General features: G+C 33.3%; 1 protein-coding gene across 6 annotated transcripts in view; it reads left to right on the top strand.

The window, feature by feature from the left end:
* The window catches only part of LOC118187688 (uncharacterized), a 420,235-nt gene that overhangs the window by 360,592 nt on the left and 35,246 nt on the right, over positions 1-24,397 (top strand). Inside the window, exon 1 of one of the 6 annotated variants that reach the window (XM_085807408.1) lies at positions 9,795-9,846. The exons of the other annotated variants lie outside the window; for them this stretch is intronic. Within the exon in view, the coding sequence (XP_085663534.1) occupies positions 9,801-9,846 (46 nt within the window). The 5' untranslated portion in view covers positions 9,795-9,800. Of the gene's footprint in view, positions 1-9,794; positions 9,847-24,397 lie in introns of those variants that run through there. 6 annotated transcript variants of the gene reach the window in all.

The raw sequence follows: 24,397 nt of genomic DNA, 5'->3' as shown, positions 1-24,397 counted from the left end.
ATTCAGTTTTATTCGGTTAAGGATTAAAAAAATTATGATAAGTTTATTTTATTATTAATAATAAAATTACGAATTATTTCTTTTCTATTTACAGAGCTTACTTTATTACTTTTCTATTTATATTTAATTTATTTTTTCTAATTTTATTTATAAAATTACGTATTTTTTCTTTTCTATTTACAGTATTACTTTTTCTTTTCTATTTATATTTCTTTTCTATTTCTTACTAAAATACTTTCTCAAATATGAGATGAATTTTAGCTGCTGAGGCATCTATTTAAATTTAAAATCTGAGTAAATTTATAATTAATGCTCTGTTCGGTTCATTTCAAATTAAAGCACCTTTTGTTTTAATAGTGAACTATGTCAAATATTGGTGCTGATTTACATGTACTTAACTTTCTTTGGATAATTCTGAAAGGAAATAAAAAGAGTATTCTTTTTTTTTTTTATTTTCTTTTTCGCAAATTCCTGAAATTTTCATAGTACTGGGTAATCCAGAAGGTAGCAATATGCAAAGTATATTGATATACCGATTAATAACATTGATGAGGCTTTTTTTATGTCTTGAAACTTTTTCAGAAATAGCAGACCACTACTTAAGTATACATATTGAATAACAAAGATTTTTTATTCATAATTTTGTATTACATTTAGTCATCAATTAAACATGTTGCTAAATAAAATTTTAAAAAAGAGAGACAGAACTTTATTTTTTTTTCCATTTTTTAGCTAACCCAAACTGTAAACACTCAAAGTGAGATTATTTTTCAGTTATATAAAAATAAAATGATAATATGTGAATGACAATACATGTATTTTTTTTAAAAAAATATTTTGATGTGTGGAACATAAAATAAAAGTAGCGAACACTCTATCAAGAGTATCGAAAGACTTTATACAATTTTAAAAGTATCGCAAAATCGTTGTTGCAAGTTATCGAAAAGTAACCGACATGTAATTTTTGCATAAATGTCACTAAGCTATACACATTTCTGTTATCCATCCAACAGTGAATGTTTCTCGTATCCGGAAGTGTCCTGCTTTCCGATTTGCATGGAATTGTCGGGTGTGGAAATACTGTCTAAGCGCTGTCAAGGAAGCTGTGGATGTAAACAGATAACACCCCATCTGGAGACCAAAGGCTGGAAGCAGAGCTTCACTCGTAGTGCGGGGTTGGCCCCTCATTCTGTTCTTACCTCCATGACTTCAACCCCTTCCTATTTTTATTGTAGCAAAATAGGTTCTTATTCTGTTTGTCACTCTTCTCCGGAAGGGCTAGCAGCGACACCTGTAGGAAAAAATGGCGGTGGAAAAAAAGGAAACGGAAAATGGTTCCCCATAATTTTGAAACAGAAAAAATAAGGCATGTTTAAAAATGTCGCCCAGGAGGCAAAGAAAAATTCAGTTCCTTGCGAAATGAGCTGGTGGCATCAAGGTTTTGTTTCTCTCATGTGTATAACGTAAATACGAGAGAGTTCCCTTTATAAAATCCTCCATAAAGCCATTCCTTCCAAAGCAGGCAGCCTTTTATGTCTTAATGATGTAATCTTCACATAATAGGATTTACCACATCAGTTTGTAATATTCATTATCTTTGGTTCAAAGAACGGCGAAAAAAATCTATTTAAGAGCAAATGGGTTAGAATGACGATTTGCCTCGAGCTATCTCGGAAAATGATTTTTATGCAAACAGTCTTGAAGAACTAGCTCAGCAGTCTTTCCAGCTAGCTCAGCGTCTTTCCATTAACACCTCCCTCATGAGAACGTGCCATAACCTTGCTGGTCAAATGAAAATTTGTTTTCTTCATCTGCGATTGGCGATATTATTTAGCGAGATTATTGTTCTTATTTTTTCTTTTATTTGCTCTTCTTTCCGTTTCTTTTATCTCTATGACTTTTTTTTCCGTGCACCACTAGTGGTCGAGTGGCAAAGTCGCTCAGTAGTACTGGTAGTTTGATTCTTGCTTTGCATTTTTCAGTTTTGTAAAGGAAGTTTAAAAATAATTCTAGAGCTGTCATAAAGTTTTTCTAATCAGAACAGAAACTCAAAGAGGTCAGCAATGCCTTCGCTGTAATTCAAAGTCCGGATGTTCCAATTGCCAACCGGCCGTATTACCACTTACAGCACGACAGCATGCAGTAAGGAAGGTTGAAAATTCTGTATATATTTATTGGGGGTTTCACTGAAAAATTTAATTGTTACCGTATGACGTGGTTCTGTGGAACAAAGCTAGACAAACTCTTTTCTTAACCGCCTTTGCCCTATAAAGACTTGTTTGAATTAAAATTTTTAGACTTTATGATTTGTCAGTATAGCTGTTTGGGGCAAAAATGAGATATATTCAGGCCCGGATTAAGACGTTTTAGGACATAAAAGATTTTAGAGCCCCACATACATTAACGCCTGTGCCCCTCTTCTTCTCTCTTGATTTTAATTAGCTAATTAATGAGTTTAGCTGCACCATCCCGTAGTACGAGTAAAATCGGCCGTGGAAATTTTTCGTGGTGTCCTCTTTCCTTGATGCCCCGTGGAGATGTTTATTTTGTTTAATAAGTAATCCAGCTCTCGGTGCATTAATGAGGATACATACTGTTTCGATATTTCACAAATCCTCCTTTCTCTTTTTTTTAAAATTAAATATTAACCCCTCATTTATGTCAGTCACAGTAGAGTTTTACGAATAAGCTTTCAGCCATGAACAAGCATGTGCTTGAAAATTGCAAAAAATGTCTCCTTACATAAAATCTGGTTTTGTCATTTATCGTGTTTCTGGCAATCCATTCATTTTCAGGTTTTAATCATAGTTCTGACGCTGAGAGATAAAAGTAACTTGCTTTTTCAAAACATTGGTGATCCCGGTCTTCCATGCAGGAAGTGATCTTCATGTTTCGGTTAAAAAATTAATAAGAAGGAGAGTGATTTGTTTTGATGAGGTAAAAGAGGAAGGTTTGTCTGTTAAGATTTTGATTTTAATACATTTTGTCAATTTATGCTTCTTAATGTGATTAATCTCCGGAACTCCCCTTTTAGTTTTAAATCCCATTTCAATTACGTATAAGCTTATTTCTAATTTCTCTTCCTTTTGACGTGAAAGCATTTCTCTGCCTTGCGGAAAATATTAAGAGATTTTATATAGAATATACTGAAAATAACGATATAAAATCCTTTTGTCCTCGAGGAATTTCAGTTCATGAACTTCGATTATCTACATTTTAAAACTTTTCTCGGAATAAGTGGTATTTTGATGGACGTTCAGGCTTTAGGCCTGGCGCTGAAAGCTACTATTTGTTTCTTTTTATTTTTTTATTACATTTTATAAAAGCCCTTGACTTTAAAAAACGGCAGATATTCGTATTTTGCTGAATATAATCTGGTAATTGGCTTAAGTTTGCTTATGAAATAGGCTTGTTGAGTTAAAATTGCAGTAATTGTATTCAGTTGTATAAGCTGCGATCTTAAAGTAACTGTGAGAACAAATTTTTCTTTTATTTGTCATGGATTATTTATGGCATGATGCATTCTAAAACGTATGATTAGTTTATGCATTATTTCTCTGATCTTCTTTTCTAATAAAATGCATTTTCATAAGTTGCTCCGTACTCTTTGTGAAAGTCATAAAATAATGACGTAAAATTAAATAAGAAAATTTGATAATTTGATTAAAAAAAAAGCCTGATAATCTAACACGTTCCAGAATTTAGCGAAATCGAGTTATTAAGCATGTTGGATTATGATGCTAATTAATTTCTCCGGAAAATTATTTTTTCTTATTATTGACAGTAGTTATTGAATTTTACAACTACTTTAAATTCAGTGGTTGTACTTATTTTATAATTACGAAACCATCCATCTGTAAACAAACAGCTCTTTCTTTTGGCTCTCTTTTTTGTAACTCGAAACGCACTCCACGCGTATTCGAGAGGTTCGGAGTTCGAATCCCGGCGAGAGTACTATTCATTTTTCCCATCTCCAGCACAAAAGAAGACCTAAGGACTCTACAAGTGGCGCCCGAACTAAAAGGTGGTGGACGGATAATTCGTCACGAGCAGGATTTGGCGACTATGTTGCCTAATCCCCAGTCGCCCTTTAAAAGGAGGAAATCTGTGCCTTCGTGGTGTAATTGGAAGAGTACTCCACGCATAATCGATAGGTCCTGGGTTCGAGTCTCGGCGATGGCATTGCACATTTATCACGTCTTCTGCTTTAGAAGAATCCTAATGATTCTAGAAGTTGTAGTAATAGGACTTATGCTAACAGAAGAAGAGAAGAAGATAAACAATTTCTTAATCTCTTTCTGAAATTGCGTAGGTTCTTCTGTTAGTGTAAGTTGTATTAATGAAAGTTTTAGAGACATTAGGTTATTTCGAAGCAGGAGAGATGAAAAATGAGCAGTGCCCTCACCGGGACTCCAACCACGGACCTCTCGAATACCCGTCGAGTGTGCTGACAACTACACCACGAAGGCATGCTAAGAAGGCGGGAGAAATACTTATATACCTCCCTTTTAAAGGGGACTGGTGATTAGGGGGACCCAATCGCCAAATCCTGGTGGTAAAGATTCATCATCCACCATCTTTTTAGTTCGGACGGCACTGTAGAGACATTAGGCTTTTTTGTGGGGCAGAGGGGAAGCAGGAGATGAAAAATGAGCAATGCCCTCGCCGGGACTCGAACCATGGACCTCTCGAGTGCGCGTGGAGTGTGCTGAACATTACGCCACGAAGACAAGCTAAGAAGTCGGGTGAAATACCTTAAAAAGTGACTTCCAAATCTCTCTGCTCTGGACCTTTTACACAGTTTAACTTATCGTGCCGGTCGAGAAGGTTTTTTTTTTTTTTTGGGGGGGGGGGTCGATTATCTATTTTAAGAACTAGTGTATTCAGAAAATTTTGTAGGCTTCCCCTTTGTTTTTTGATACCATGCATAACACAAGATCTAATACCGTATTCTTCCTTAGAATGCTTCTATTCTGTCCTTTCTCCTAGTCGATTAATAGTATCCCGCTTTTGGTGAATTTTTTATGTCTCGTGTTTCCGTTTTATTCCCTTGCTTTAAACAAAGACCTCTCTGGAAGTGGCAGAAAGACACGAAGCAACTGCCAAGACATACCGAAGATGAATGAAATACTAGTAGCATCGTCTTACGACTGAAAGTTCGGTGAAAGGGATGTTGGATTATTGGGTGTGCCGAACCATCAGATGCCGGGCTGTCGGAATTTGCTATTGTTACTTATTTTAAGCATTTTATCTAATTTTCCCTGCATGCATTATCGCTTTATGTTCTTCAACATCCGTTGGTTTTTAATAGAAGTGGTTAAGAGAACGAACCGAATAACAGTAATGATTTACAAAAATTTATATACATCTTTATATCATCATTATAAGCAGAAACTAGAAGCAGATGGATTTTTGCTTGTTCTGAATTTAAACAAAAAAAAAGTCTGTCATTCAGAAAACGTTACTGCATATGTTGCTTTGTGAAATCATGGCTGTGACCCCCCCCCCTCCTTTGTGTTTTCCTATACATTCTAACGAACTTGCTGAAATTTCTAGAGGGGAAGGTGAAAGAGCATAGTTTAATTACATTTTGTACTAGCTTATTTTGAGTTGTGTGTGCAGTTATAATTTTAAAATAATTTACAGATTGAAAGCAAATACAAAGGTTATGAAATGTTTTCATTTTCTCTGAGTTGAAATTTATAGCCCTATACGAATGCCAGTTCTTACTCTAAAACATAAGCTAGAGCAATGCATTCTGACGAGAGGATAAGATCAGAATGTCGACAAGCTGACGCGAGTCAGATTTCTTGCGGCTTAACAAATTTCTTTGCATGAATGTAAGTCATTTATCCGTAAGAAATCCTTCACGAAGGCTGGTGGAACTTAAGTACAATGGTATATCGAATAACCTTCGTAGAAAATAAATGCGTATCGGATGTTGTACTTAGTGCAAAAAGACGAAGAGAACTTCGCTCTTTTGTCTTAAACCTTCGTACGCGTTATCTCATAAATTTTGTGAAGTGTTTAAATTAATATAGAAACAATTTTGTGGGGAACTTAGATTTAAAGGAAAGAATTTTGCTGATAATTAATTACTGTTTTGTTCTGTGTAATGCTTTCCGGCTTGTGTCATATACGGTGCGCAATTAAGATGCTTTTGTACTGATATTTAGTCTGCTGCTTAAGCAACAGTTTTAATAGCTAGCTAGCTAGATGGTTTGTTACTTTCAGAATTACATATCCGATACCAGTTAACAGTTCTGCAATATTCGAAAGGTTGCAAATTTAAGGGAAATAAAGGGGAGGAGTTTTCGTTTAGGAACAAATTTAGATGAAACTTTTCTTCTGCTTACAATTATCCCGTTAGTTTCTCTCTCTTTTTTTTCTTAAGAAAGAAAAAGAAAAAAAAAATATTTTTGCCAGTGTGTGCTTGTTGCACAATCTGCCGAGCGCCCGAGTTTATCCACCAACTGTAGCAGTGTAATCAGCCATCTGTTTAACTTCTGCGCCATCTGGTGACTTTTTTAAAAGTCATTTGTTCTTCAGAATCTTGACGAAGCATGATGGTGTTTTCGTTGTTAGCGCAGTACTTATAAACCCGTGAAAAACAAGCATTTTGCTTGAAATTCCCGTAGAATTCTGTCTTGTTCTCGACTTTTGTTCGTGATACATGTTAAAACAAGCGTTGGATCTTCTTTTAGCGATTAATGGTTTCATTTACATTAATGAAAGCGAATTTCCAGATTTTCATCTATCCTTACATGTGACAAAACCTAAATTATGGCTTATTTTTATTTTATTTTCTAACTATACCATAAGCAAGTAACATTTTAGTTTTCTTTACTCTAATGCGTAAGTATGTAGTAGTTTGCGTGAACATTTTTCTTGTGGAGTTTAATTTAAAAAAAAAAAAAAAAAAAAAAAAGGAAAAGTGTTTGCTGTGTGATTCATGCCTTAAATTGACTGCCGTGAATATAATTTTAATTAGTTGTGATAGACAGAGACCGTGACTGCTATATGCTTATGAAAATGTAAAAGGAAAATTTCGTATTTATGTTGCACATTGGGGGGGGGGACACGAATCTTGAAGTTGGCAGCCCATTTTCTCACCTGGAGTTGAACCAGGAGGTACCTGTAATTTGCCATTTAAACATTCGATCACCGGTGTGGTCACTGTATAGAGCAGGCTTGGCCGAACTTCATGTCAGTAAGAGCCGCACGTTTGAATTTAGGAATGTTCGAGGGCCGCATCCAGATTTTCTAAAAGCCACAAGTTCATATTTACATCATTATAGAAGTAGTGAAGGAGGTTTTAAATAGAAAGATATCCTTGATAACTTTGTAAAAAGAGTCTAAACTAATTAATTTCTTCCTTTTGAATACTGAATAGTTTTCGTTTATCATATTTCATACATATATTTTAAATACATCAGCCGCACAAATTGCCTGTAAGAGCCGTATCAGGCTCGCGAGCCATACTTTGGCCACCCCTGGCAAAGAATCTCTAAGGAGAGATTCTTTGCCCCTTAGATATTCTTTGCCCCTAATATAGAGCATCGTGACAAGCTTTAACCCGTGCTTTTAAAATATTAATCCTCCACGATTCCAGATTAATTTGGTCATCTGTGGAGTTGGTCGTCTTAAAGATGTGATCTTCACTAATAGCGGTTATACTGTATATCTTTAGAAATACTGGTCACTTTTAGAGGTAATCACAAAGAGAGATTTCACTGTATTTATTTATCAGTATTTTTTTTTCCTATTTAATTTTTGTATGCAGTGCGCTTGAGACTGGAATTGTCTGTGTAATCCATGCGTTTATTTAACAAGGAATAATCTGTTGAACCAATTAGTTTTATCATGATCTTCCAAATAAATAAAAAGAAAGGTAGATTCGCTTGACGTTGCTAATGTGTTTTACGGACTACTTCGCGTTTCTTAAGTGAAACTGAAGAATAAATTTTAATTACTAAAGTCCCGTGTATGGTAGCTAGTGAAGGTTGACAGCTAATTCAAAAGCGAGGATGCATGCTCCACGCCTGCATAAAGCTTGTTTTATTGCATCATACTAAGTTGTCTTTCCTTTCTATACGAGTGAAGTATCAATCGTCGTTTATGTAGAACTCTGGGCAACGTTCTTGGTGATGAAACGGCTAAATAATAGGTTTGATCATAACTACCGGTGAATGCCTACTCAGCAAATGCATTGCGTCTGTATATATATATATATAGCAGTCATTTCGTGCTTGTATGATGTATTCTCGAATAATTTCAACCTGGCCGAGGACTAAGTTTTATTAGAGAGAGAAATAAGTGACAGTGTTCTAAATAATGAAACTTTCAACACATTTATTTTCATATTTTCTTTTCAAATTCATGTAAGTACAAAGTAATAAATTATCTTGTTTAAACATATGAATATTTTATCAAGGTGTTTGTTAATGAGAACAGCAATGTGCATAAAAACTTTCAAGCGTGTTCGCAAAATACGCATTTCTTATGCATTTAAAATTAATGACTGCAATTTAAAGTAACGAATTCTTGAATTATTTTGTAGCATCAATTAGAAAAGACCTGAAAGCTTAAAAATTAATAATTTTTCCTTTCAGCATTAAATTAATAATTAGGTGATGTCTACTCTGAAAATTAATGTAAATATTTTTATTTTGTGTTTCGTGTTTATGCAGTTAATAGCATATTATTCTGCTATCTGAAGCCACTTAAATCGCGTTGATGTTATTGTCTACTTCATATAATTAGGAAAAATGACTGAATTTCAAAAATTATTATTTAAAAATAAAGGCGTGTTATTTGATGGCATTAATTTTTCGCCTGTATGATTTCGAAAATAAATTTTAATCTTCTGGGAATTATCGAAAATATTAATAGGGAAGGAAAAGTAAATTATTTGAAATTTTTTATTTGTTTCTTTTTGTAACGTGATTTCAAAGAAATCTTAGTAAATTCTAATTTAAAGGACGTTTTTATATCTTACGATACAACAAAGGAAATATTAAATTCATTTATTATCGTTTATTGTAGAAAGGTAAGATGTATTAGTTCGTTAACCGTTTCGAATCATAAAGAAATTCGCTTTTTCCAAAGTGAGTTGGTTAAATTTTCTTTAGGTTTGATAAATAGATTTAATGTATTGAATTAACCTTTGTCCATTGTTGTGACGTATAACTAATGACGGAAATTAAGCGTAGAGGTCAAATTATAAAACCTAGCCATTTATATTTTTGAATCGGTGTGACAAGTTGAATATTTATTCCCCTTTAGAAAATCGCGTTATTGTTATATATCGCCCATATTTGTATTTTCACTGTCCATTGCTTTTCATCTTCGAATAATACAAATTATTTTATGCATTTTATATATAGGCGCATGAACATTTTTTGTATATAACTTTTGTCTGGCGTGTGAAATCTTTGTAATGGGTAGTTTTATCTGGAGTGTTTTATGTGCAATGAATTAAAGCATTTAATGATTACGAAATAATTAATATAGTTTTTACTTAAATAAAGGTACAAGTAATATTTAATTTATTTAAATTATTTTACATTTCACGTGTTGCATTTTTTTAATTAACGTTACATAATATAATCGGTTGTGTAATTGTGTACCTATTTTTGTGTTCTGTGTATTTCGGTGTCGTATGTGATTCTGTGTTGTAGATCGGTGTTGTATGTGATTCTGTGTTGTAGATCGGTGTTGTATATGATTGTGTCATTTTAGTCGAATACTTTTTACTGTTTAACACTTAATAAAACGGCTGTTTTTGTTTTCAGTTTGCGATGAATCTTGCCGTAATAAGTAGAAGTTGTTGCAAGTCGACGATGCGTAAGATCTTTCATTTATCTTCGTTGTTGTTGTGAAAGTGCGATCCATCTTGTTTTATCTTCAAAATACAAATTTGCTCAGAATTAGAATATAAATTAACAGAGAGGCAATTTGCTAAAAATCAAAATTTTTATGTTTTCAAGAATACCGGATTAGACAATTACTACGGAATAACGAACTCTAGGCAATGCTCTGTTGCCAGCCTAAACTAAAGCACCGTGAAAGCACTGACCCAAAAGTTTGTGAAATTTCAGGTACAGAACATAAAAATAATGTATCTAAAACAGGTTGTTGGAAATAGCAATACCAAACGCTAGAGGGGGGGGGATTTTCTATGATAGCATTTAATTATAGTATTAGCGCTGCGTGGAGATTTCTGCGGTTGTATAACTTTGAAAATTCTCAAAATGTAGCTGTGCCCATTTTTCACAATGGGTCGCTTCCACACGGGGCATAAAACAAATATTACATTCAAATGACTACATTTTCTGTTAATTTTTCAAGGTGTAACTATAAAATCCCTCCCTCTTTATAGTGACTTGCATGTAAGTGATAACAAATTATTTATTTCTAGAACATAAAATTCCCGAACATGAAAAATAATAGCACCTGGTTTTGATATGAACATGAAAAATAATAGAACCTGATTGATAATAGCACCTAGTTTCTTTTAACGCCCTCCCTTCTCCCCCCCCAAAATAGAAAGAAAACTGTTTGAGCATATTGGTATTTTTCTTCCCTTGGTTGCTGCAAGAAATACGAAATATGCGATTAGGAATTAATTCTGTTAGGTGAAATATTCTTTACACTATTTGTAACATAACTTATCCTTTTGTATAACCAAGAAATAGATAATATGCAAAGAATTTCTGTACAAAGAAATAGATAATATGCAAATTGCCTGCTGTCGTTAATAATCAACGTTAAAATAGTGCAATTTTTCAGGCTGGTGTGATTCGTGGATTTTCACTATAATTAACATTGTATTTGCACAGCAGTTTTTTCTAATATTTGTTTCGTTCTTGGTCCATACGGCTACGGCAGTGGCCGTTTCCACAGGATTGTTCTCTACGTAAACGGTTTGAGCTGTTCATCTTTTAGGTGTTTAAACCACTATCGGTATGACCAAATTAAAAATGATTCAGCGAAAATAAACTCTGAACATATGGCTTTTAACGCTGAATGTTTTGCGCAGATTGAACGAATTAAACACGTGATCAGAGCTGCCGATGAATATGCTTTTATGCAACTATTTCTAAACGTTAGACTTATCCCAACCCGTATTGAAAGGTTTGGTTTAGTTGATTATGGCAAAGCACTGAAGGGTTATCTGCCTAAGGCACGGGATGCCTTCGTGGAGGACGTTCTAAGGTAAACTGGCTCATATTTGGGGAAAAACCACGAACACGTCCATGCAGCCAGCCCGTATGCGGGATACGGTGTGTTCGTCGCGGGACTACCACGACTGTTCAGCTACTTTAACGCTCGGCCGCTAGTAGGCCGTCAAGTTGAAAGACTTGAGGAAAAAAAATAAAAAATAAAAAATTCTGAAATGTAATTAAATAAATAAAAACTGTGTAGAAAGACCGTTGATATGTATTTCTTAATTACTTGTCACACAAATACTACGAGTGACATACATAAAACTAATTTGTGAACTATTGTTTCAACTAAATGCTAAAATGTTTCAACTTATTTAATTTATGGTTTTAAAGGCTTCTTATTCATAACAGGTTGGACTGCTGCTGCCAAGCATTTTGACAACAGCATTTGTTTCCCTGAGATCAATATTAGCAGGAAAGACGAGTTTATCATATTCACTATTCTTGTAACTCGAAAAGTATCGAGTTTTATCCATCGTATGATTGAGTGCGTGTAATATGCGCAGCTAATGAGTCACTCCTTCACTGCCCTTAAATAATAACAGCTGGTAAACGGGTCATTAATTTCTGAAAAATTGCTTGCAGACAATTTTTCAGAAATTAAAACTGTCAACGGAAGTGCTTTTAAACCATGCCTCGAGTAATTTCCACATTGAAAATGGTCAGTGTAAGGGGTTACAAAATCAGTTATGATTAATAGAAGTATATTTTATGCATTTGTTTTTCTCTACAAGGTAATATCTTCTGTACAAAGTAGAGCAAATTAAGTGGACCCTTGAAATATCCATATTTTAGCAGCATTATGTCGGGAATAAGCCGTCGTAATGTAATTATGAGGGAATTTGGCCAATTATGGCTCTTTCCTTGAATCATTTTAATTGCGATACGCGCTTTAATTATCACTGTATAATAAGAAAGTAGTAAAGGAAAATGTTTTTGAATGATTGTTTGTTTTATCGCCGCAATCTTTGGGCGCTGGAAGTTATGACCCCGATTGAGCAGTTCAGCAAGAGGAAATTTTTAAAGTTTGTCTTTCCGCTAATTTTGTGACTGGTCGGCAGCAAGTGAATGTCTTTAAGCTCTCCAAGGTGACTTTTTGTGTGATTCCCGCCTTCCGCCTAATACGGAGGCTTAAATACGTGGAACAAGCCATATTGTGCCTTTTAAGTAGTGTGGCGGTACGTATCAACAAATCGTTTCGCCGCAAAAAATTTAGCACAGAATGTGCTGAGCTCTAAGCACGAATTTTTAAAAAATATTGCACATCTACTTTCTACATGTTTAACTTCAGTAGTTAAAATTATTGGTTTACGTAAAAATTATGGGACACCTGCTTTTAAGGAATCTGTGTGTTTCATAAATGGGTTGTTTAAGAGAACTCTTCCCTACGTATATTTAGTTCGGTTCGAATTATGAAACATACTTGGAACTGCATCTATGGGGAAACTGTGCTTTCATGTTTAGTTTATGCATGCAATTTATCTTCAAAATTAAATAGTTAATTGAAGAGATGGGCAAAATTTATTGAAAAGAAGATCTGTATTTTTAGGCGAGTAGATGGAGTTGTATAAAAGCAAATGCTACTAAAGTGCTTTACACCTTTGATAATTTATCTTCCTTCAAATCTTTTCTTCTTCCTTGTGCGAAGTAAAACGGAAGTATTGTAATCGCAAAAAGTTTTAGGCATTATATTTCAACGCAAATATCCATTTTTACCGCTATCGAATGCAATTTAACGATGTTTTTGCTTGACATCTGTACCTAAGGACAGGATAAAGGACTCTTTCCTCGCCAAAAAAATGTAAAACTAATTTAAAATGAATTCTGAAGAGAATTTTTCGTGGCGTCTGTGCGCATGTATGTATCTCGCATAATTCAAAAACAAGTAGCCTCAGAACGTTGAAATTTTGTATATAGGACTGATATAACATGTAGATGTGCACCTCGTATTTTGGTTGCAATCGGCCGCACCAAAAGTATATATATATAATTTAAAGTAAAGTAGAAAAAACAAACGATAAAAGACCTATGTGGTCAAAAATTTTGCGCATTGTGCTGCAAAATTAAGGAAATTAGAAGATAAATTTTAGTACGCACGCTAAAAAGTTGCTAAGAAACTGTGGCTCCGCGAAAACTTCAATATAAGCAAATTTAGTTGCAAATTGTGTTAAAAGAGAAATATACAACATTTGAATATTTACAAGTAAAAATTAACAAAAATAGCAAGCTATATGTTAAACTAATTAAGTATATTGAAAATATAGTAAAAGAGCTAATCAATTGAACGAAGTAAAAATAAAAATAAAATAAAAATTAAGAAGCGGTAAACGGGTGATTAGCCCAATTTTGAAGTTCATTTTGGCACGTCAGGGGAAATTTTTTCAATAAATTTCGAACTAAGCTAATTCCATCAAGCGTTTCGCCGAAACAGACAATTGAAACCATACGCGACACATTTTTCAATGAATTAAATAAATTATGTCAAAAACTTTAGTCTCAATTCTCTTTTCCAACTTCCCGACGCGTCCGCTTACATTAACACATAAAGGTGTAAAAAGGTAATAATTAAATAATGGAAAGGAAATGCCGATGTACAGAAAAAAATAATAAATAGCGATTATGTATTAGTCAAAATATGCAAGATCTTATGGGTGGACGTGCGAGCTTAAAGAGTTAATACTTTGTAAAAGTACCGTAAATTATATTTAAATCAAAACGGAAAAGATAATATAATAGACGAAATGTAGCAAGGGTCTTGCCAAGACCTAGAAAAAATCTTTTAGAGAAAAAAATTATTAAAACAGACCTGTGCCATTGCCGTTTTCCTTGGTCAACGAGAAAACTCGAAAGGGTGGGCAAACCCCGCGCTTTACCACGCTCTCCAACTCGCCGGATGACGTAGAAAGGGGGAAACGTCACTGGGAAATAGCCAATGTAAAGTGACTGACCGTTGGCAAAAAACCTGACTCATTGCAAAGGGGGGTAAAATGTGTTGAAAAATGCGGAAAAAGTTCAAAATGGCGTCTTGTCTTAGTAGTTTGAAGAAAATTGGACTGGGTAAAAGAGAAAGTGGCTAATTCAACAAAATAATACCTAAAACGGCCTCTAAAGTAAGCGGAAATAATGAAAAAATATTAATTTGTTAATTAAAGTCGTAATTCATCAAGCTAGAGGGCGTTCAAGCTGCCAGAAACGAAATAGCCCGTAAGTTAATAACAGAATAGAATTGGTCGGCAAATGTTTAAAATCTATTTAAAAATAGAATTAAAAGTATTGTGCCAAATTTTAAGAGGAAAAATAGACGTAGTGACAGGCAATATTTGTACATTTATACATTAGATCTTCAGAATTAGCCATCCACTTTATACCGTCCCATAGGGCTTTAAGAATAAAATTTCATTATCTAATTCAAAAAAATCTAAAAAATGGTAAGGTTAATGCCAGCTTTTTTTAACGTATTTTTAATTACTTTTTGAGGAATAAGGTTATTTTTAAATATTGTGACGAAGTATAGTACTTCGTCTTGAAGGTGTTTTGTTGTATTGCAGATTCTTTTAATTCTAAGCAGCTGTGAGTAAATTGTGTTGAGGATGACTCTTTTTGAAATATTGGAATTCCAGTTGGTTAATTTAAGTGTTGAAAAGTGGAATTCTCTTCGTTTGTCATAGACTTTCAAAAAATTGTAATCTATAATGTGCAAATCAGGTATTAGCATTTTCAATCTTGTTGAAGTTGTTGAAGGCTATTATATCATCAATATATCGAAAGATGTGTTGGTAAAATTTATGATCTTCCTTATTGAGTGAACGTATAAAAGTCAATTCTTTTGTAAAAAGGAATAATTCACAGACAGAAGTTGAAAAATTACCTCCCATAGGAATTCCCTGTATTTGTTTAAATATGTTGTTGTTCAATTGACTATAATTATTGAAAAGTACGCACAAAAGAAAAAGTTGCCATTTTTCTGCATTTAATATTGCAGAAATTTGGGGAAATAATTCAGGAAGAGCCAGTAAACTTTTATAAATTTCTTCAAGTGGCAAAGTAGTATAGAGGTTTTCAAAGTCGTAACATTGGATATGTTCTATTTTAAGTGTATTTAAGGTTATTAGAACATGTTCGTTACTTGAAATCATCCAGTTGCAATGTAGATCTTTAAAATCATAATTATTAATGAGGTCACGTATGAGATGAAGTTTTTGTGCAAAGTGATAATCTATTTCCTTTAGATAACTTTTTGTACTACTGGCAATGAACTTAAATTTGACCGGAGTCTTATGAAATTTTGGTAGTGCATATACGAGTAGATTTGCAAATCTGTTATTATATTTGCGAGGACGGATTTTAAGTTTTTTATGAAGTGCATCAAATTTATTGAGAAGAATTTTAGTGCTGGTAATAATCTTTTGATAGGTGCAAGCGCTACTCTGTTGCTCGGCTCAGTGATCTCAGTTTTTTTATTCTTATATGTTTGTAAATTGTGCATTTTTTTGCTTTTAAAAATGATTGAATTATGTTGTTCTTATCTTCCGGTTAAGGGTTTTATGCCTTTAGTAAATCTGTATGCAATATTTTTAGAATTATCAACAATTTAAAAGTTGTTTAAGTGCTGCTAAGCCTAATAATTTTTTCGATGGCGGCCATTGCTTGTTTACATTTGAAACAGCAGAATAGTAGATTTGTTGCCAATCTAGAGAAAGTAAGCTTTGCCATAACAAAGATAACGCCTTCTTTTATTATTACGAATTAAGTCATGTTTAATCCATTATGGAATTTATTCGAGGAAATAAGTGTTTAAGATTTACTTCATAATTTTCAATACAGACATCTTGAGTTTTAATGTATTTTTGCCTTGTCCTGAAGTGAGAACTGAATTAATTGAATGAGAAATACCGAATCGCCTGTGAAAAACTGTTTCTTTTTTCTTATTGTTGTTGTAGTTGTTCTTTACTTAATTCTTTTCTACATCGTTTTAGATTTATTATAGTATTTGAATAGAACATGTGGCAACGATTAGATAATTCTTAAGGTGATATAAATTTTGTACATTCTGAGTTAAAAAATGAACGAAATGTAACGCTGTTAAGTGAACCTAGGTCCAAAGTGTCGCTATGGTAAACAAATATAGTGAATTTTAAAGAGTGCATTTATTCTATTGTGGTTTATGCGATATCGACGAAGTACATTTAATTCAATCCAATAAGTTTAAATGAAATGCAAGAAGAAATGAGTATAATTTAATTTTCCGTACAAGGAAGTCATGTGGTGCACACATCAGATTTTTTTGTCTAAGAATTCTTACAAATAAGAACAATTAACAAGATTTTAAAGGCTCTTTTTTTCTCTTCTCCTGCCATCTCTTAATAGTATTTCCCTCCCTTAAATATGATGCCAAAAAAGTACAGCCGTATGTTATAGGAAATCGACTTAACCATGAGATACAATGCCGTCATAGATATATGAAATGATTATTACAGTAAATTTGCGACAGAAGGAATATAATGAGAAGTTTATCAAAGCAAAAGTTACAGAAAAGCTCTAGATTAAGTTGAGAAATGCTATATTGAGCGTTGTCGGAGAAAGAACAGTCAGTGTGGAAAAAAAAAAAAAAAAAAAAAGCTTCTTTGTTTAAGCATGTGAGAGTTATGTATTTGGTGGTTGACAAGTAGGTAACAAACTGTAGCACGACATTCATTTGTTAAAAAGAAGGAGAGAAAAGAAAAAGTCCTTTTAGAATCTTGTTATGGACCTTATTTGCATTCCACGTAACACAAAAAGAAGTGATAATATCAAAGGTTGCTGTTCCGCTCCGAGGAAAAACTATTGAGTTCTTTTTTTAACTTTATATTTCAGTATGGTGCTCCGAGATAAAACAATTCTTTCCTCAAAAAAGTAACACGTTTTTCTACATAGTGTACTTTTATGCCATTTGTATCTTACTAAGTAATTTTGTGCGGAAAAATTAAACACTTTCCATGTAGGAACTTCGTGAATTATTGTAAACTTTTTGTTGTAAGTGGAATTTTTGACCTGTAAGATGAAACGGAGTCGACCAGTGTTTGGTGGCTTTAAGTCGTGAAATAATGGTTTGGGCTACCACTTTAATGGTATTTCGTGGTTTCCTCGGTTTTGAAACGATCATTATGGTGGTTAGCTGTGACTGTCTGCACACGACATAACCAAGGTAGAATCCCGAACCAGGCCTGAATGTGTATGACTATGATGCTTTTGCGGAACAGAATCGCTTAAAACCTGTCGAGTTGAAAATCCTCTACAGCGGTTGTTGCTGGAGGAAGAGGAATTTGAGATTATTGGATTCCATATCTCACTGTGCTTTCAGTCAAATAACCCTCGACTGCTTTGTCTAAATTTAATAGTCGAATTCGTTTGTAGTGCAAGTACGATTGAGTTTCTGTTAGAAATGTTTCCGCGAAAGCACGTCTTCTTTTAAGCAAGCAAACGTTTAACTAATTTGCCAAAATTAAGCAACTATTCAACCAATCAGTGTTTCCTTTTAAGATGTAAGAGCATCGGGATCTGTAGGTCCGTAGCTGACGTAATGCGTAGAGGTCCAAGGTCAAAAACTTATTTTCATAGTTCTCATAATTATTATACGTAAGCTGACTGAGCAATTTTGAGACTGATTCTCTTATTTATAGATAAATAACTTCGCGTACCGTTATTTTTTCCTTATTAAGGGGACGATGGACTTTAAAAATGAGTTTTTAAGTTTTTGTGTTTTCAACAAGAAATTTTATACATATGCCTATTATAACATCAGTTTATAAAGTATGTGTTCAAAATTTCAATTTACATTAAAATAAAAATTTTATAAAACAAATAATTAATTATTTTAATTAAAGATTTATAATGCTTCTTGCGCGCTAATTTTCTTCAATATTTTCTAATTTTTCCTTTAAGTTAGTTATAAAGGCTTGACAAAACGTTTTGTGTATCCGTTATTGAAAACGATGCATCGGAAACTTTTTATTTTTGTGAACTTAAACCCAGTTTTTGGAAAAATGTCACCTTTTGTTAAACATTATCACAAGTTTAAACTTCTTAATAACTTCATATAAAAAAATGCATACACAGATCTACTGTAACATGTAACAAGATAGTTTTTTCCAAATATCATTCACTTTTAACTAAAAATGAGAAGCAAGGAGCATTTTCAAGACTACAAAATGCGAAAAATTCTGTTTTGAGAAAACCGAATTTAAAGTTTTTCTTCAAACTTACGTTTAATACATGGTCATGAGAAACAGCAAATTAACTTTAAATATGAACATGTAGACACTAGATAACATTTGCGTATCATTTAACTATTTTTAATCTCATAATGTTAAACATGAGAAAAATAAACATATCTCAATTTCTTATTGATTCGAAGTTAGAGGTAGAAACAATTTATGCATTATATCCAATGAAACTTTTAAATTCACTCGCATCATATGTTTTATCTTCATTTGTTACATTTACATTATCTTTTAATGCTTTAGAGTACTTTTTACTATTTCTGTTTTTTCCAAGCAGGTAAACTTCTCTTTTTGCTTTGATTCAAGCGACGTTGATCACGCTTTTTTTGCAACGAGTAGCGAAAACGAGTTTGTTTCCTCCTGTTCTATGCGTATAGCATCCACATAACTAAAGTTAAATTCATTAATAGTTGTTAATACTGATATTTCTAGCGTTTTTTTAGAAATAAACACTCCTTTTGGGCAAATATATAATTATTACATGAGTAAATAACTGTTAAAATACATTTTTTTACATTTTCTCCAAAATTTAAAGGGCAAAGTTTACGTTGTTTACACGTTTCAAATGCTTGTAACTTCTTTAAAAATTAAAATATTTGAACTCTGTTTTTTGCATACGATGTAGTTACGCATATGGAATATTATGAGAGTAAAAAAACAAATTCAATATTTTGGTTGATTTTTAGCTATTTAAAAGTCCACCGTCCCTTAAACTCTGAATTCTTCACACTGAATTACGATTTTCACTACGCCTTATAAGTGTCAGAAACACGAAATAGACTACTTCTCTACATCCTCTTTAGCAAGGGCCTTTCGGATAGCGAGCATGGGATTTAGAGCACACTGTACATACATTGGTAAGTGAATTCTAAGGACATTCATTTGAATTTCCTGAGTAAACCTTCGTCTCTTGTGTTGGCTGTAGTTCAGAGTAATATTTGGGTCACTAAACATAGCGTCACCTCTCTGATATATACTGCTTCTGTTAGACGTTGGCAATTATTCAGTGTGTGTAGTCGTATTCAAAGGTACGGATATTCATAATCAGCAACTTCGCTTGAAATTAACGCTATCTTTTGGAAACAAATTTCATAGTTAGGAAATGCTTAAAAAGCATATTTTATTTATTCGTAGCGTGTCGCAGCATATATGATATTTAGTATATTATTAGAAAATATTTTTACTTTAGTTATTTTCATGTGTATAGTTCTTTTGTAAGAAAAATTAATTCATATAAATTTCAAAACATTTCGCTATGCAATTAAATGATAACGCATTTTTTTCCCTTAAGCGTTTTTGAGTTATTAAGTGCTGGGCAAAAGTGTTTTAGTCATTTTAGTTTCCTTGTATACTCTTCTGTTTAAAAATATGCTGTATTCTTTGCGTTTGAAGTCAAGCTTAGCAAAATGCAAAAACTGACATGTGATAAGAAAGCCAAGTTATCTGTGCATTATTTTTTCCTTGACGTTTTCGGAAATTTTTTCGCTTTTGCAGCGAATCAAACCATTTTTTCTTGTTTTCTAAAAATGATTTTTATTTATTTATTTTTAAAATCTTGTTTCCTTTTTGGTTTACGAAGCGGTTGCAAATGTAAATTTTAATCTTTAGAAAGTTTCTGTTGTTTACGCATGCATCATCTTTATATGGGAGAGACAGTTTACCGTAGAGTGGCTTCCACGAAAGCATCACTCTCCTTGCGTGCTTTGCAGTATTAGATAAGGTAATGAGTCTTTCTAGGTATTTGTAATTTTTAATTACTGCATCTACGGCCGAATTTCACAACTACCCATTCCACGAATTTTCACACGCAACAATGAACACAAGAAACTCATTTTTTTAGTTAACATTTCATTACAATGAATTATAAAAATTATTTAAATATTAGAATTTACGTATATATAAAAGGTAGCAACAGTGAAATAAGAATGTAATCCATTAAGTGATTTTAATGTCTTTATTCGTACTTGAATGATATCTCGAGCATTAATTACCGGGCTTTCGATTTCGCTAATTTATCGTAAGTTAACATTTTCTTAGGTTCTAAAATATGAATTCTAACAAAATGTTGAAATTCATGCCTCTTTATGCTCTAATACAGCGGTTCTCAACCTTTTGACTAACGCGTACCATCTAAACAAAAGCTGAAAACCACCACTACAAAGTACTACTACCACCACCACTCTTGAACAAAGCTCAAATCGCATAAATTTACGAGTGTTAGAGAAAAAAACTCAGTCAGGATGTTGGGGTTTTAATTTTTGATTTTAATAATACTTTGCTTCTTTGCATACCACCTATTTTTCTCTTGCGTACCACCGATTGAGAACCCCTGTGTCTAATAGATACTTTCTCGTTAACCTTTACTGAGACCTACCTAAAAATCTTCCATTTTAAATAATAGTCATATTATTATTCAGCCACATAATCTGTAATTTATTATTCATTCTAAATGATGGATATTTTCCTCTCTCTACTATTTAATTTCTTTTTCCTAGATTCATTTAATCGAGTAGGCTCAGTAGTGTCCGAGCGGTAAAATCGCTCACACGTAGGTACGATTCCAGACTAAAATGTTGGTTGTATGGGCATTTTTCTGGTTTCTCTCATATGTTATGTGGATACAAGCCAGTTTCCCGTAGAAAGACCTCCACGAAGGCATTCCTCGCCTTAGTCAGATAGCCATCGAATGCTCTGCCATAATTAAATAAATGAAACCTTTGAGGGAAATAGCTGTCGCGTAGTTTGCCATAATCAAAGTAACCAAACTAGACCATTCCTTAATCACGTAAAACCAGTATCAAACCAATTATCGAAATGTGTCTACTAGCGGTCGAGCGGTAAAATCGCTGAATACTGGTATTTCCGCAATGGGTTCGATTCCAGGTGAAAGGATATGGGCGTTTTCTTGATTTTCCATGTGTAGCGCGTGTACGAGCGAGTTTCGTTTAGAAAATCCTCCACGAAAGCAAACCTCACCTTAAGCAGGTAGACCTAGTATGCTTTTCCTTAATTAAGTAAACCAAAACAATTATCGAAGAAGGAAGAATTTCGAGCATTCTTGTAAAGATGGTTTCTGTTATCTTTCGTGGTTAAATTGGGACTTACAGGCGAACTTTTATTTCCATTGGCCACTTAAATTTGTAATTTGTTGTTTTTTTTTAAGTTAAAAGCGTGCTTTGCTCTCATGTTTTTTAAGTTCGCCACTGAAGTGCACTTCTGAAGTTTTTCGTTTTCAGGACCAGCGGTAGAAGTGATTGTGCCACTCATCCTAATGCTGTCACAATAATAATTTATCAAGAGTGCAAGCAGTAATGCTTAATGAGAGGGATACTGTCATTAGAGGGCAACCCACATATCTTATATTTCATATTTAGAAATTCGTTACGCGTGAAATTAAAATGAAATTCTAATCTTTATCTTTCGATCGTGCTTTTTTAAAAAGCTAATAATGCGTATGAAAAGTCCAATTAAAGGAAACAGATGCACACACGCACTCATACACACACATATATGTAGAGAGAGAGGGGGGGAGAAATAAAAAAAAATTTTTTTGGTAAGTCTATCGCATAGTCTTTTCGAAAGATGAAGATGACGCGAGGTGTATAGAAGAAAGAAATCTCCCACGCGTGACTTTCTTTTGTGCCCAATCCATTAAGCGACATTCAGCCATCAATTGCGTATTCCACTTCTTTTTAAACAGTGGCTGAGTCAAGTTACTGCTGAAGATAGATGCGCGCCAGGGGTGTCATAACTTCGAGCTGCTTTGTGTCAGAAACGGGGGAAGGCGGAGCTGGCTTGGGGGAAGAGGAAAAAAAGTTTAGTTGCTTTTTCCATGGACTGTCACATTCCACTTGGAATTTTCTGTACATGGGTAAGAGTATATGATACAGCGTGGTAGAGGAAATCTTGAGTGTGTTTGTGGTTCTATATCTACCCGCTTTACCTCCTTGTATTTGTCATGCCATGCATTTGCTAAAACCGATTTCCTCTTCGTCTCCATTGCTTTCTGCTAAGATTAGATACTTCAATGGGACAAGCCGGTCGTTACGGCTTGTTTTATGACTTTACCTTCGTAGATGACCATGTTCACTGTAGATCTCTCATTGCTTCGATATGAAGACCGGACATTGCGCATTCTGTACTCACCCTGCCTCATGGAGACCATTGAACCTTTTATACTTTCATGCTGTATTACTCCTTGCTTAATAATTGATTCACAAATGGACTTTACAAGGCTGAAATGACTGCTCGCGGTGGTAGTTGAACCGTGAGAGCTTTCCGCCATTCAAGATTGGAAAATCCTTGGAAACACTTAAGTCGTTTTCCGGTAATAGAACAAGCGTATTCCAAGAACTCGAATGTTGAATGCATATTGTGTGTAGAACAAAATCCTCATTTTCAGCTCGATATTGTAACATTATTCAACAGAATAAGTTGAAAATAATTTCGTTGTACTTTTCCCCCTTTTCTTATTTATTTATGTATTTATTATTTTATCCTTCCCCGGGAAGTAGACGTTGAATGAAAGTTATTTAAATGTTTTATTGCTTTTATAAATTTTCTGTTCAGTGTTCCTTAATAATAAAAAGTAGAATACATATCTGCAGTTATGTTAAGATAAAGCAGCATAATGTAGACTTCATACGTTAAATAAAGTTATTTCTTTTTTTTTTTCTTCGCATTTTGAAATATATTTTTTTAGTATGTAAAGTAATAGCTTTGAATGATTAAATATTAGCTTACAGCAATGAATTTTTTCAGACAGCACCATAGAGGCTAAATAGAATAAATAAGAATTACTTTAATATTATTTAAGATTTTAAAATAATTATAGTAATACTATTTAATATATTTTAATAATTATAATATTTAATATATTTTAATAATTATTTAATATATTTTAATAATTATTTAATATATTTTAATAATAATATTATTAATAATATTTAATATATTTTTATATTATTGTTTTTTGTTATGCTTTAGTGACTGGTCATTCTGTGCATTGCATTGTCCCCAAACAATCTGTATATATGTATTGTTACCGAAGGCCAACAATCTTTACATGTATGCATAAGTATAACACATGGAAATAAGTTTCTGCTCTTCTGAATCTAGGTGATTTCAAAGTAGACAGTTCATTTCTCTGCTGAAATTGATTTCCTGCTATTAATTCATTTTTTGTTCTATTTAATTGATGTGATATTAGTAGAGACATTTTGAATTTTATTTTACTTATGTTGTAAAGAGATTTGTTTTCTTAACTGTTTGTATTTTAGCAACATAAAATAATCCTTAAATTTCATTAAACTTCTTACAAATTCTATTTTTTGAAGATTTCGTGATCACCACGTGTTTGGGGGGGGGGAACTTCAAAGAAGATCATTCATTATTTTAAATGAATTATATATGCAAAATGGTTTCCAATATACACGCGTAAATATAAAGTAAAAAAAAAATACTTTTGCTGAAGATTATTGTCACTTTTTATATACATCATCAGTTGCTGAAGTTAATTAGCGTGGTTTATCTAGAAAAGCTTTTTCCTGTTTAGTTCGAAAAAAGGATTTTTCCTATATGCGGAAAACGCCGTTCATCTTTCGCTTGCGAATATTTGTGGTACATGTTTACTAAGATCATGTATAAATTGTAGAAATCTGTGTAAATCTGAGAGACGTACTAGCAGAAAAGCGATATTATCAAGGGTAGTTTCCAGACATTTACTATTAAAATCCAAACTCTATAAGGTATTTTCTCCCTCCTTTCTGCATCCCTTCGTGGTCTAACGGTTAGCAGACTCGGCTCATATTCGAGAGGTCCAGGTTCGAGCCCCGTCGAGGGCATTGCACATTTTTCATGTCTCCAGCTTAAAAAAATTCATAATGACTCTGCAGCTCTGGAGCACCCGAA

This window comes from Stegodyphus dumicola, chromosome X1, assembly GCF_044657685.1.
Source record: "Stegodyphus dumicola isolate Sdum_Otavi_A_Nest chromosome X1, ASM4465768v1".
Classification (NCBI taxonomy): Eukaryota; Metazoa; Arthropoda; class Arachnida; order Araneae; family Eresidae; genus Stegodyphus; species Stegodyphus dumicola.
Note: the sequence above shows the minus strand (reverse complement) of the source record. Positions and strands in the feature narration are given on the sequence as shown.